We start from the raw sequence: 14256 nt of genomic DNA on the forward strand, positions 1-14256 counted from the left end.
TTTGGGGCACAAAGGCAGCTAATTATGGATCTTCATTCCCTGGCAGGCGCCGATTTCTCCGCAATCCTGCGTTTCCGTCCCGGCGGCAATGCATGTCTATTGACTTGTGTACACCGATGCACCTCACGATGCCACCCTCCCACGCATGTCGGATACTTATTCTGCGCCGGTCGCGATGGTGAACAAGCTTTAATATCCAGGCGCCTCCCGCTCGAGTTTCAGATGTTTCAGAGACTCATCATCTCGAGTCTCGGACAACATTGCATTGCGGGTTTGTATTGATTACATTTGTTGATTGATCTTTCTTGTATTTCTCCGCCTACTCTCATTATTTCTTGTTTGATTCTGGGTTCTATCAATCTGGAACGGTCATTGGTGGTGACCCCTCCACGGCGACCCAAGATCCTTGTCAGTCACCATCTGGGCCTCGTCCAATCCGAGGCCGGCCTCATCGTGCGGATTGACTCGTGCCCTGCATGCAACCCGCGGGAGATCCCCGGTAGTGAAAGCCAAAGAGTCTGGTTCCTCTTGATCTCGTGCGTCTACGTCAGCCTCAGCATAGTGCACTTTATCTCCAGGGTTCCTCTCTTCCTTGTCCCCGCCTTTCCATTCAAGCGTGAACGGTATCTTTCGCTGCTATTAAGGCTTTCATATCATCGGCGATCTTTTGCTAGAGTCATAGGTAAAATGGCTGGTATCGCCAACAGGCCTCTTTCCATCTTCCGCAGACCAGAGTCTCCTAAGCCTCTGCACTCCCGGTGGGGTGACGTGGCGATCTCCGTTCCCACAGACGGCTCATGGAATCAGTACGACAATCCTCATCGAAATCCTCGGAGGCCATCTTACGGGCCTGGTTTTGTTCCAGACTGCTCGCCTTCGGAGAAAAAGCTTCATCAAGTGAACGAAGAGGAGATCGCGGAGACTGGCGACAATACAGAAGAAAGCACGTTGACGACCTCAACTATCTCCCGTTGTAACTCTCTATCTATCAGTGGTCTGGGCGGAATTCGAGCCGGTCGGCTTTCAGTCCGGCTGGCATCTCGCCCAAAACACCTGAGAGAGGAACCCAGGATGGAACGAGACAGCCAGTCAGATCGAACGAGGCCTGAATTTGAATACAAGCCGATTCAAAACGATTATGCCACTGAAGTCTCGGAGATTTCAAGCCAAAGCACCCCACGGTATCGGTATATTCCCGCTAGTGGGCGATACTTGGAGGATAACCTTGGTCCTATCCTTCGAAGCCAATCCGCAAGATCTTGTCGCAGCTCACGGGCTCGGCGTGACTCCTTTTCCGAGTCTCTGGATGACAGTGATTATGATCGCAACCATCATTCACGGATGCAAGCTCCATCGAGGGCCAGCTCGCGTCAAGAGGATGATAGACAGAGTCTGAGATCCAGCTTGGGCGATAGCTCTGATATTGCAGGCTCTCGGCTCAGCAGCTTTGGGTTGCCGCCTAGGCGGAGGACTTCTCCATTTGTTGCGGCGGATCGGAGGTCCTCATCTTTGAAACCTATGACTCTGGCGATGGTTCCTGATCCTGATGACCTCTATTAATGATCTTAATTTTTGTATGTTCGAATGTTCTCACGGATGGCGTTCTTCTTTCATTTGTCATGGCGCGGCGTTTGACGGCATTCAAGGCGTTGTAATTATTTTCAGGGCATGAGGAATTTCAGAATGATAGCCGAATCCACATTTTCAAAAAAATGAACCCCTTTTTTTGTTCTTGATGTCGCAGGTGATCTACATGTAGTGGATGGCTCCTACTGCACTTTCACCTTGGTCCGGCTCCAGAGGGCAACTCGGTCACTATGATGGCATGGTAATGTCTCTGGATCAAATCATATTCTTAAATGCCTCGCTCCAAGATCTTTAAACTACCAGAAAAACCACTGCACATCAATCGACAACTATTGAATCACTTGTGACTAGTATTCTGCATTTTGTTGTGAGGAATACTAGAATAAACATGGCTGATGCAGTGGTTCAACTTCGCTGCGGTGTCAAGGTACGTTGATATCACTCCCTGGCCATCGCATTATGGTCTAACAGTTCAGTCTGCAGTACGAAAGTTGGGGGAAGAAGGGAAAGAGTTCAGTAGCTGCCCAACTGTGGTCAAAAACACCGGGCAATGAGGGGATTGATGAGTCTAAGACTTACTCAGAGGTATGAGCTTTTGAAACTCGGAAACCCCAGAATCTGACATGTTGATCCAGATGTGGATGGGAACGTATCCCTCAAATCCATCTTATCTCCTATCCACTGGCGAGCATCTAGGCGAATATTTGAAGAAGTACCCCCAGCTGGTGGGCAGAGCGGTTTACGATCGCTGGGGCTCGGAGATACCTTACCTACCAAAGGTATGACAGCAACAGACTCGAAAGTGCCTCGAATTAATAATTCCAGATATTGTCTGTCTCCAAAGCTCTTCCACTTCAAATCCATCCAGACTTGAAACTCTCAGCCGAATTGCAGATGCAAGACCCGAAGAGGTACGGCGATACGAAGCACAGTCCGGAAATTGCCATCGCGCTATCCAATTTCGAGTTATTCGCAGGCTGGAAGCCACTTAGTGAGATCGAGGCTTTGTTCAACCTCAAGCCGCTGGAAAGATACGTCGCGCCACAAACGAAATTCGACAACGAGACCCTGCGGCAAGTCTGCAAATCGCTATTGAGTGCTGACCAGAACACAGTGGCCGCAACAGTCAAAGAGCTACGGAATATCCCAGAATCCCAGTTTGGTCACGATTTTTACGTTCCAGTTCTCCTCGACCGACTTAGCAAGCAATTCGGCGAGCATGAAAATGCAAACCTCGTTGCCGCTCTTCTAATGAACTACATGGCCCTCGGTCCCGGCGACTCCATCTTCGTTCCACCCGATAGTATCCACGCTTATCTACAAGGCGACATTTTGGAATGCATGGCCCGAAGCGACCATGTCATCACCACGGGCTTTTGTCCCGCCGCCGAGCGTGACAACGTCGAGCTCTTCGGCCAGACGCTAACTTTCAACTCGCACAATGCTGAAAGCGCTCTACTACCTCGTAGAAAGAGCGACAAGGGCATGAATTGCAAGACAGATGTTTACGCGGCCTCGATCAGCGAATTTGCAGTGCTCTGCACTTGTCTGGGCGCAGGAGAGAAGGAGACGCACAAGGCCATTCTGGGCCTGAGTTTGATGATTGTTGTTAAGGGGTGTGGGGCCATGCAAATCCCTGGAGACCAGACGATTGCATTGAAGGAGGGGTTTGTGTATTTTGTGGGCCAGGGCGTTGCGTTGGATTTCTGCACGGACAAGGGACTGGCGGTCTACCGCGCCTATGCAGAGTAGAAGTTTTGATTTTCAATGATGGTTTAGATTTGACGAGACGGGGCTCTCATATTTGGACTGGTCAACTTCTTTCCCGCCCCATCTTGCCTTTTTGAAAAGGCAAACAATGAAAATCGAATTCTACCAATTCAGTGACAGGAGGCGTGCAGATCCCCGTTGGTGGTAGCCGACCCCACCTGAACATGTAGATTGCACTTTGTTAGCGTTGGTTTCGGCCGGGATTTTGATTCGATGATTTCTCGGGGCGCGTAACTTTAGCCATTCAGAAAGCTCTAAAAGTGTTGGTTCGCTATGATTTGCCGATGCTATGCAAGATTGAGATACACACAGCTGTGGCATGAAGCGGGCGCATTCGGACGAGGCCTGGCCGTGACTAGCGTGATGTGCTGGCACTGGATTGAGACTAATTGAGGGCTAATTATGGGCCTTTCTATCTATAGTCTGTCAATTACTATCTTTACTTCTTTTTTGCTGAAAGCGCCTCAAGTAATCCCACCTGAAACAGGGTCCTTGTGCCGGGGAAGCTTCTCTCTAGGACATATATCAGGGCTCGTCATGGCCCTTTTCAATCTCACGCCTGAGGAATCGACTCCTGAAAAATTCCCCAGGTGCCGGTTTTTGGGGGGGGTTTAGGAAGCAAGCCTGGACCTGGCATGGATTGATTTGACCCTGCATCGTCCATCTCCCAGTGCTCCCCAGTGCTCTCCATCCTTTAGCTTGCTTTCCAACCGGGGTTCGACGAATTTCCCGACCCCATCACACGATCTACCATCCAAGAGCTGTGGATTCCAGACGTACTATTGGCGAGGTGTCAGTGAGCATCCGATGCCCTTGCAAGTAGGTTCGCCATCGCCCAGGAACGGAAGTGATAATGCAACGCTAACGACTCCACCTAGTGACGGGTGGACTTCTGTATCTTTTCTCTCGGAAGGAGAGAGCGAAGCGAAAGCAAGCACAGCAAGCCGAGCAACCGCCAGTGCCACCGGTCTACAGGGCCAACTACTACGAAGCGCCAAACGGGCCCCGCTCTGCACATCCCCGGCCGCTATCTACTTTCGCCCCGGACTACAGTCACTATCACTATGCCCCGCGAGCCTCCATGGACCAGCCCCCACTACCCACGTATGATCCTTCCAAATACCAGCCAATTCGACCAACGTCAACAAACAGCGCCGATCTCTTATCCTCATACGGGTACGCCAACCCCAGGGGCCAGCCGTCCCGCTTAAGCGAAGTGCACTATAACGATGCACGTTCATCTATCTATCAGCCCGCACCGCCCCAAAACGTGCCCTCTCATGCAAGACGACAGTCCACTTTGCCTCTACCTTTCTACCCAACGGCCTCGGCTGAGCGCTCGTCTAGATCGGGAGACGGTCGGGAAAGAAGCTACTCTGAGCCAAGGCTTTCTGCGCCGCAGGCCGCGCGCGGCCCAAAACGAGCTAAGCCAGTGCTCTCACGGCTGATTACCAATTTTTGATCCGTTGTGCATATACGCATTGTTTTACTCTTTTGATTTGCTGTCAAGACAGCTTCCAATTAATGACCGTCATGAAGTGCGAGGAGTCTGGGCTTTAATCTTGAATTTGGGAATGGTTCATCCGTGCACTAGGGAGCTTGGCCTGTGAACTAATGAGTGGTGGCGGGCATTTTCTTTTTCCAAAATGAATTAAATTTCCAAGGTGGACAAGTTCATAGCAAGTGCGGCAGTGAAAGGAACGAAAGTACAATTCCAATTACTTCTCAATCGTAAAATCACAAATTATAAATCACAAATGGCGCAATGCCATTGGAGTCGAGATCGAGACCCAAAACAGACGCCTGTTGGCCTGTGCCACTGCCGATCTTCCAGACTTTCCTTCCTTTTCTCGTAACCGTTCTATCCGTCTATCGGCGCCTAAGCTAAGCTCCGGTGCCACGAGTTCCACGGGAAGATCAGCCTAGTTGCATTCTGAACCACCGATTGCTTTTCTCCTTTCGCTTGCACTTTGCTTGCACTTGGCTTCGACTTTAGGCTACCATGATCTCCACGGAACTTGACAATAATCCACTCGAGTGCAGGGATCGGAAGCATTATGGTGAAACAGGGTGACCTTTGCTCAACATCCTAGGGACTCCACCCCCTCTTTTGATCCCTGTTGGAGGTGGGCCATTCTTTTGCTAGAGCCTCTCGCCCTAGTAGATCGCGGCCGGCGGTCAGCGATCCTCTTCCCTGTCGCCAGCTCCTCCTCGTGCCGGTACATCCCTAGCCATTGAGAGTGAATGGTGAACAGATGATGTCGCTAGAGGCACTCGAATCTTCTGCATTATGGTCGTCTAAGCGTCGTGCGCAGGTGCCGATCCCACGACAAGCGCCATGCCAAGACGACGGCGGACGACGTGCATGCGATACTGTGTGCAACCCATGTCTGACTCGCCATCGAGAGTCAACTGCACGCCCTGCGCCGCAAATGGTTGCAAATGACCCTCGAGCCAGGGTGTCGCGAATTCATCCACTCACTCTCTTACCCCTCTTATCCTGCAACTGCGCTGCCGCACCAACACATGCAGTCCTCGGAGCTATCTCACTCCAACGCGACTACGACCCGCTAGTCTCCTTCGCCCGGCCACTTGTCTCATTTTCAGTTCGTCCATCACTTCTCCTGAAGCGCTGCTGTTGCGCCGGATTCGACATCGTCGTCCCAAGTGGCGCCCCAGGTGCCACCGCCAGAGGGTTTGAACCATAGTATCGGGTTCCCAACTTCCACTTTCCTCATCGGAGACTGGGCATTCGCTCATTTCCCAACACCAACTCGTCAAGTATCTCTTCAGAAGATCTTCCTACCGGGTCAGAACCTAACAGACATGCGGTGACTAGCGGTTTTTTCACGGACTCCTCTCTCTTTGATATAAGTCCAGCCCATGCGGGTGAAGTTGCCTGCGCTGCCCTTCCAACTTGGCTCAGAAGCAGATCTGTCATTTTCTCCAGCTTGACTCCACGTTTCCCTGGGGGGAAAGATTGATCGGTCTTGAGATGCGCACCGCATTCGGGAGTGGACCGTCCTCCCGCTGAGACCGTTGCTCTTTAAATCCAGAAGCGTATCCACTCTACGCTCATTTAAATGGTCAACCCGCTCAAGGCAATGTCGAGCCTCGTGAAACGGTTCAAAAGGAAGCGAAGGCTTTCGTCCACAATGCATTCTCGCTGGGGCGACCCGGCCATCAGTTATCCCAATGAGGGCTCATGGACTCAAAAAGATCAATCCGGGTTCGCGGTCACTCCTCCAACGGGTGCATACCCTCATAATTTTCCAGATGAGTCGCGGAGCTATGTGCCGATGAATAATGGACCGACACAAAGCGACAGCCATCCAAACGAACTTGGTCCTCACAGCATCGACATGCGCGACACGGTCGCCGGTCTGCCAATTCCAAAGGGTTACTTCGACGAAAACATCCGACATCGCCCACAGCGAAGCTGCAGTCCACACGTACGAGGCTTGGGCATTGATGATCCGCGAGAAGAACTACAACAAACACCAGCTAGCTCGAATGAGGAGTCATGCGACGAAGATGACGAAGAAAGAGACACATTCGACGACCCAGGAGGCTCGCTACGTTGCACAGAGATCGCACGCCCATCGCCTCAACTCGACTCATACATGGGTCACTCTTCAAGATCCCCTCCATTGTCAGTAACTTCACGTATGCGTCGAGTCAGCATGCAAAGCTCGACAACCGAACCCACGCTCTCGGTCGCTGGAACGACCAGTTCGAGACATACGAGCTTGACGGCTGCCTCTTCTGTTTCGGCACCCTCACTTCCGCCAGGCACGCCGCGATATGCGTTCAATAACATGCATCCAGCACCACTGGAAAAGCGACCTACTCCCCGCTCGCGGGCCCGGGAGCCCGAGCCTGCGTTTGCGGTTCGCCATGAGATGGTGCCATCCTACGATGATCTCTATGGATGAAGTCTTCGATATCCTACCTTTTGTTTCCTTTGTGCTCTAGAAGTTGTCAATTTGGGTGGTCTTGTTTGTTGCTCAAGGGGCCTGTAGTTGGTTACGCCCCAGGTGTTGGAACTCATAATTCTACCGGATCCATTTACTATACTCTTACCTCCCCCCCGGAAATTTGGCGGCTTTTTTGCAGATCTTTCCTAAACACCACGAATTTTATTTCAAATCAATTATTCCTATCCGTTCTTAGAGTGGTCTTGGCTAAGCGGAGCACTTCTCCACTACTGATTCGGATGTTCCGCCCCCATCAACGTCTACGTGTATGGCTTCAAGCTCCTGTCATGACTTCTACTTCTAATCCAGCAGTCGGGGATCCGTCTGGAACTAAGCCTCTTCCATATCAATGTGATTCGCAGTTCCGGTGGAGGCACGAACTCCTGCCGGTCCGTGCAGCAAACTATGCAGACCGTGTCACAGTCACAGCCGCCTATCACCAATCACCCCGGTGCCTTCCTCACTCTCGTCACGGCCCTAGAGATCCACTTGGCCTGGAATGGCGGGCCTATCCTGCGTTCTCGGCCAACCTTTGACCTGTACTCGTTGAGCTCTTAGCGCCGAGCTGGTACCCTGGAGAGGGGTGTGCTTGATTCGAGTTCCTTCCCATGCTGCAGCGCTAGTTTGCACACTGCAGGTTGCACCTCTTGGTGCCTCATTTTCTTTCTTCTTGGAAGACGGATTCTTCCACTCGATCATCCCACCCGGTCGCTTCGAAACAGGACCGGACAGTGAAAACAGAAGCTTTCCCTCCTGACCGTCGCTGCTTTTCCCTGAAACAATATTTCCATGTTACCTTGATCGCCCCTCCCGGCGCTAGACCTATACGTTCTTCCTTGTCTGGCAATTACTCAAGGACCCGATATTGCTCTTGTTCAACATGCTTGGGCTGTCGCACCGAGGTCCGCAGCCCGCGAAAATGCTAGCGATTGCCCTTACGGCCCTGTTAAGTAGCCCCCTCGGTGTCCAGGGCCTAAGAACTACATCGGGCTCTCCCTGTTCAGAACAGTGCATTAAACTGGGGGGGGTCATCATCAAACACCACCGCCTCCGAGATCGTCTGTCTAGACTCGCAATACGACCAGACCAAAGGTCGCGATTTCGAAGACTGCATCAAGTGCGAGTTGGAAAGCACCTATGTCGATCGCCTATCGGGTGAATCCGATGTCAACTGGGGTCTCTGTAGGTCAACAGCCTATAACGCATCGGTAGTAGTGTCGCTAATCAGCCCGCTGCAGATAACCTCCGCTTCGCTTTCACAACGTGTGTCTTCGGGTATCCCGCAGTGGTCACAAATCAGACCTCGCAATGCCCAGTCGCATGCGCGGGGATCGAGCCCGCCGTGGAAATCAACCTGTTAGATCCTACCGCAGACAATTTCCAAGACTGGTGCAAGAGTACCGCCTTTGCCGATAACATCATCAACACCTGCGAATTCTGCTATAACCTGACCTCCGAAGCCGTGAATCCCGGTACAACTGGCGGGCAGGTATACCTCGCAAATTGTATGTGAAACCCTCCATCCCAAACGAAGCCCGCAAGAAACCCCCGAAAGGAAAAGCATCCACTAACCTGACCCCAAGTCCTCGAATCCATCCGCTACAACTGCCACTACAGCGCAACAATCGGCTCCCCATTCGACATCTCCCCTTCTCGAATCTTCACCGAAGTCCTCCTGCCTTCCTCCATGTCCCTCTCCACAGCCACCGCCTCCTCAGGTGGTGTTAATCTGGGCTTGGTGATCGCCCTTCCAGTTCTAGGCTTCATCATCATCCTCATCGTCCTAGCCACATGCTGCTTCTTTTTCATCCGGTACCGTCGCAAGCGCGTCCGCCGAAACCGATACCAGAGCCATCTTTATGAGCGATGGAACAATCCCGCCAGCGGCTCACCGCATAACCAAGGTGGTTGGGGCTGGGCAGGTCAGCCCGCGTACTCGGATCATGACCAGGCGGCTGGAGCAGCGGCGTATGGGCATGGGCTGGGCTTCGGTTTTGTTGATAACGATGGACATGCGCGTGAGGTTGGGTATGGGTATGACCACTCACAAGCCAAGACTGGCTTCCAGCATGGAATCAGTGAGGCGCCGTTGCCTGAGACGTGGCAGCCCGAGATCAATGTATATGGAGAGGCCCGACATGGGTATCCGCCTGATCAAAAGCATGCACTGTAACAGGGCTCTCCGCTGAGTACAACTTATCCTTTCGAATCAACTTATTCTTATTCTGAAGCTGGACGGTGATTAGCTATGTGCCTTTATACCCGAGCATAGGTGCAATGCTGGTATAGTAATGAGTGGATGCGTTGCTCACATCATGAGAGGCGTTGTTTCTGTTTGATATCTCCTGAAGGGTGCGCTTAAACATGCCCCCATCTTTCTAAACAATGAATGCTTATATCACCTTTCTTTTGATCAGAGATATCGAAGCAGAAGACCTTCAATTCTCCACGTCTGAATGATATCAAGAACAATTACTTGAAAGTAGAAGTAGCCACACTCACCCAGAAGAATCAGAAATTATTTGAGAATCAGCGGCAACAACCCACCTATTTAACCCGCCTCAAACACCCTGGGCCGCAAGACAAAACATGTCCATGCGGCACACGCCAAAAATAAATACGGCCCAGCGTTGAATACGACCAGATCGGTTATCATGGCTTAATTCAAACCTTGGAGAGAATCTCCGGTCACCGCGCTAGACCTGGATTTGGTATCGTTCTTGAAGGCACTAGGCACCACGGTTCTCATTACCAGACAAGAAGGCTTGTCTACTTGGCGTGGATGGGAGAAATAAGCTGCTGAAGGAACGGGGACCAGGTCATCCGAGTCGTCGCCTTCGATTATTTGACTCGGACAATCATTATTAAACCATTTTATACGCGGGCCTACATCTGACCTGAGAATTGCCGTTCACAATGTCAGGACGCAAGCAGGCACGACGGTCAAACCTCCCTGTAACCTTCCTTCATTGCTCTTAGCCATCACTGCAACTACTACTATGACGACTGATGTTGCAGGGCGCCTGCTAAATTAACGAGTAGTTGGCCATTACTTCCTAAGTAAGATCGGACCCAAACTTTGGCATGTTTACCAACACTTCTATCCTGTGAATCCTCTCTTCCTCTTTGTATTTCTCTTCCCAGTGAGTATTGCCCTGTTCCCCCAACATTTGACTATACTAACTGCTTTTTCTACTGACTACTAACAATTTGGTCGGTTCCGCATATTATCTCGCTCGTCGTAAGCTCTCTTGGTACTTTTATTGCCCTATATAGGGCATCTCGCGCTACGTACAAATGGTACAGAGGTAAGAAGTTTTGGCCATGGAACACACCCGACGATAGTGCGGCTACATTGGAAATGGGCCCGCCACAAGGATCCACCCAGCCGACTAGATCCACCTCGCCGTGTGGATTGAACCCGCCGCCGGGATTGACTCCAGCATTTGAGCCAGTATCGACCTCGCCCCGTGAATCGACTCCAGCGATGGGATCAGAATCGACTGCGCCGTGCAAATCGACTTCAGCGATTGAGTCGGTAGCGCCGTTTGCATCGGCATCACCTCCAACATTGGATCCGCTGGGCCCGCAGGGCGTCGATATGCCGAAGATGGAGCAAGTGCTCACGAGGTGAGGTATTGTGTGTCTTTTGTTCTGTGTTGTCCAATTTCCTGTGTCTTGTGTCCTGTGGCTCGTGTTTTGTGTTTTGTGTCTGGTATATGGGCTTTGGGGCTTTGGTTATTCTGATATTGGATTTGGGCGTTTTGCTTTGGGCGTTTTGCTTTGGGCGTTTTGCTTTGGGCGTTTTGCTTTGGGCGTTTTGCTTTGTGTACATATTGTAGATAGGTAGGTAGAACACCGACGACGAGCTCACCCTTCTACGCAGGGTCGGTGATGAGTAGCTTTCAGGCGAAACCAAGATGAGCTCAAATGAACGTTTATTATCAATCCATCTTTCCAAACATGATGCTTCCAAGTGCCTACACATTCCTGTCAATGTTCGCTTGCAGTTGAGTTTCTTTACTGAGACCGTAGCTAGTAATGTGTGTCGTGCTACCTTCATCAAGGAACTGGAAAAGAGGGTATTCGCTTTTCCTTTTGTAGCAAGATTCCCAGCAGAACCCGCCCGAGCAGCAGTGAGGCAGTCAAGACATGATGAGAGCTCACCTCGCCCATATCCGCTATAGTGTGTTGGGGACATCCCCAAGTCTTGCCAATACCTTGAGTGGTTTTTGGCTACGAGCGATGAGTACCGTTCAGTTCAAAGGAACGCAGTCGGTTTCTTGATCAGTTCCTCTGTCTCCCTCTCGAAACAATCTACCCCAGCGGCCTCGCCGTTTGCAGGGACGAGCCAGCAGCACCAGTTTCTGTATTGTACGCAACGAACTGGTGGACGAAGTGACCCTCGGTTCCGGCAACCATAGCGAAGCGTACGAACTGATCGCCCAATTCAAGCAATGTAAGGAGGACTGCAAAGCGCTTACCGAAGAGCGCAGCCTTACCAACCGGCCCGGTTACAATTTTTACACGGCTTCCTCGTCTCCTAACAGATGAAGGGTATCAAGACCGGCCCCGAATTGGTTCTCTGCAAGAAAAACCTGGTTTACGACAACCATGAGGTTCTTCCTCGCTAGTGTGACTCTAATTATTCCCACTCGGTAGTTGAGCACGGCTTTGCACGAATGCCTTCAAGCACAGAGCGAGCCCGGAAGGACCGGCAGCGTGGAGCAGGATAAGTGCGCTATCAAGGATCACTGATTACAAACCAGAAAGATGAAAAGACAGCGAGTAATACAGCAAGGACATGAAGATGGGAGGATGGCGAGGACTCCATCCGTTCTTTTCGCCCGGCACTGCTGAGTGACTAGCACCTACCCTCATAATAAAACCATTCTTGCAGTTAGGGCAGTGTGCTTACCACACTGCTCCCTCAAGCTCAAGAAGCAGACAGACTTTCTGAACCCATCATCCAACGTTGACGATGTGAGACCTTTGTGATACAAGGCCTCAAGTGAGCATCGTGCGTTCTGCTGAACGTACACCGCCAAGAACCCCAACACTGTAGAGTGGGGAATTGCTGACTGCAAAGTGGACGGCGCACCAGATGATCCAACTTTTTGTTATATATTGGACTTCGCCTCGTATTTAGAAAACGCAGACACATAAATCTATATGTTCGCCTGTCGCAAAGTCTGACCGCCTCGGTGGCCGACCTGTTTACGGACAGACAGGCAGACGCGGGTCTTCCTGCGGGTTCACCGTACCAGTGCTAATATATCATTGTGTTCTTTCTTGGAACTAAAGACTCATTCGCTATGAAATCTGATTAGACCTTCGGAAGCGAGAAGATTACTTCCCTAAGCGAGAAGAGACTCCCCACAATTTTTGCATATGAATTCTAGCTTCTCCAATAATGCGTTACAATTTTCTGAACAATACAACTTCGAAGCAAGGAGCAATCCACAGTTCTTTGCAATTTAGCCCTCGTGATTTTCATTCAAAAAGCTCCAACAGATCCAAAGCAGCGCTTGGCGCAGGAGCAACAAGCTATCTGCGACGGTTGCGAGTCCAGCTCTTGTTGGGCCACTCACTATTTCCCAAGTTTCGATGCAATGTGATTGCGACTGATGCTCCACCCGGCTCTTCCCAGCCGACGTGTTGAACAGGATCGCGATTCATTTCTCCACCAAAAAATTTCAACCCAGCTTGGGAGAGAAACCTTTCCAGCCATCTCTTAGGGTCATCGTGTAAGCATATATCGTGCTTTCCCATGTATCGAATTATTTCTGAGCCACTCGCTTTCGAAAAATCAATCAAAAAGCGAGTATATACGCGTAAGCTTTGATCTGCAGCAAGCCAGAACTTTGTTTTGCTCTCAACCCGTGCAATAGGATGACCTTCAATGGTACAGTCATGCCCGGAAGCAGCGCAAAGATCCGGACAGCCGAAATCTGCCTTGTATTTAAACCTGACGGAAGAACCAAATTTAGATTCAAGGAAAGCCTTCGCACCCGGTTTACGAGCGTATTGAATTAATTCGATCAGATGCAGCTTCTCGTTAAAGTTGATACTTCGGCAAGGGCAGATATCAACGTCACCAACGTACGGCATGTAACATTTCTGAGCACTAAGCGCGTGACTGCTCGGAGAAAACAGCTTCAGCTTAAGTCTCCAAGTGTATTTGAGAGATCGCCATGCAGAGTATCGATGAAGACTTGAGCAATGAGCGCAATATTTCCACCGTTTATTTTCAAGTCGGCGGAGAAAATCTGCCCTCAGCAGCTCTGATTCTTGGCGTAGTACCTTCCGTTGCTCGCGCGCCAGTACTTCGCGAAGTGTCTTCCCTCGCAGCGCAAGGAATATTTGGAACCAGACAAGCGTTACTTTGCAACTCAACGCAAAGCAGACCTGATCTGGGGAGGAGAGTGTCGAAAGAATGAGTTTCAGGATCACTGCTTTCATGAACATGCTAGCTGTTGAGCGGAAATCAGAAGAGCATAGAGCAGGGCGAATTGGGACAAGTCTTTGCGGGCGTTTCATATTGGCAAATTTCAAGGATGTGCGTATACTGCAAGAAAAGAAAAATCCAAGGACACGATGTTTTTTATATTCTGTACCCCCGAGATCAATTGGGAACCGAAATTCAACGTTATTGACATCATCGATCAGGGAAGCCACCGAGGCCGCCGCTAGATCTGGATTAGACCCGGACCTGTCGCGATGCCGTTGGTCATGCCCCGCCACTGTAGCAAAAAAGGATGCAGGGTCCAGGTACCTGTCTGCATTAGCTCATTGATGACCAGGTCAGATCACTCATGCGGGGAGCACGGGGTCCAACAATGAACTCATGTCTATTTGTGGTGATGGGTGTACTTGCTCTTAGTCCCCAATATTCCGTTCATTTCACGCCACATTTTGGTCC

At 50.8% G+C, this 14256-nt stretch overlaps 6 protein-coding genes across 6 annotated transcripts; all 6 read left to right on the forward strand.

Moving 5' to 3' along the window:
• Positions 1-687: 687 nt before the first annotated feature.
• On the forward strand, positions 688-1560 carry N7477_001774 (uncharacterized protein; the record flags this gene model as incomplete). The annotated part of the gene is made up of 1 exon (XM_056963437.1): positions 688-1560. The coding sequence occupies one exon, from the start codon at positions 688-690 to the stop codon at positions 1558-1560; it is 873 nt and encodes a 290-aa protein (XP_056826356.1).
• Positions 1561-1975: 415 nt separating this feature from the next.
• On the forward strand, positions 1976-3339 carry N7477_001775 (uncharacterized protein; the record flags this gene model as incomplete). Its single annotated transcript, XM_056963438.1, has 4 exons — positions 1976-2014; positions 2071-2172; positions 2223-2366; positions 2413-3339. The coding sequence occupies 4 exons, from the start codon at positions 1976-1978 to the stop codon at positions 3337-3339; spliced, it is 1212 nt and encodes a 403-aa protein (XP_056826357.1).
• A 3101-nt stretch (positions 3340-6440) lies between these two features.
• N7477_001776 (uncharacterized protein) lies at positions 6441-7292 on the forward strand (the record flags this gene model as incomplete). The annotated part of the gene is made up of 1 exon (XM_056963439.1): positions 6441-7292. The coding sequence occupies one exon, from the start codon at positions 6441-6443 to the stop codon at positions 7290-7292; it is 852 nt and encodes a 283-aa protein (XP_056826358.1).
• Positions 7293-8214: 922 nt separating this feature from the next.
• On the forward strand, positions 8215-9507 carry N7477_001777 (uncharacterized protein; the record flags this gene model as incomplete). Its single annotated transcript, XM_056963440.1, has 4 exons — positions 8215-8332; positions 8403-8516; positions 8573-8839; positions 8918-9507. 4 exons carry the CDS (start codon positions 8215-8217, stop codon positions 9505-9507), a joined length of 1089 nt encoding a protein of 362 aa, XP_056826359.1.
• Positions 9508-10250: 743 nt separating this feature from the next.
• On the forward strand, positions 10251-10968 carry N7477_001778 (uncharacterized protein; the record flags this gene model as incomplete). The annotated part of the gene is made up of 2 exons (XM_056963441.1): positions 10251-10276; positions 10611-10968. 2 exons carry the CDS (start codon positions 10251-10253, stop codon positions 10966-10968), a joined length of 384 nt encoding a protein of 127 aa, XP_056826360.1.
• A 611-nt stretch (positions 10969-11579) lies between these two features.
• N7477_001779 (uncharacterized protein) lies at positions 11580-11888 on the forward strand (the record flags this gene model as incomplete). Its single annotated transcript, XM_056963442.1, has 2 exons — positions 11580-11612; positions 11661-11888. The coding sequence occupies 2 exons, from the start codon at positions 11580-11582 to the stop codon at positions 11886-11888; spliced, it is 261 nt and encodes an 86-aa protein (XP_056826361.1).
• Between the last annotated feature and the right edge of the window lie 2368 nt (positions 11889-14256).

Source organism: Penicillium maclennaniae, assembly GCF_028827695.1.
Source record: "Penicillium maclennaniae strain IBT 15551 chromosome Unknown utg000002l:1.0-2354659.0:1.0-2356205.0, whole genome shotgun sequence".
Classification (NCBI taxonomy): domain Eukaryota; kingdom Fungi; phylum Ascomycota; class Eurotiomycetes; order Eurotiales; family Aspergillaceae; genus Penicillium; species Penicillium maclennaniae.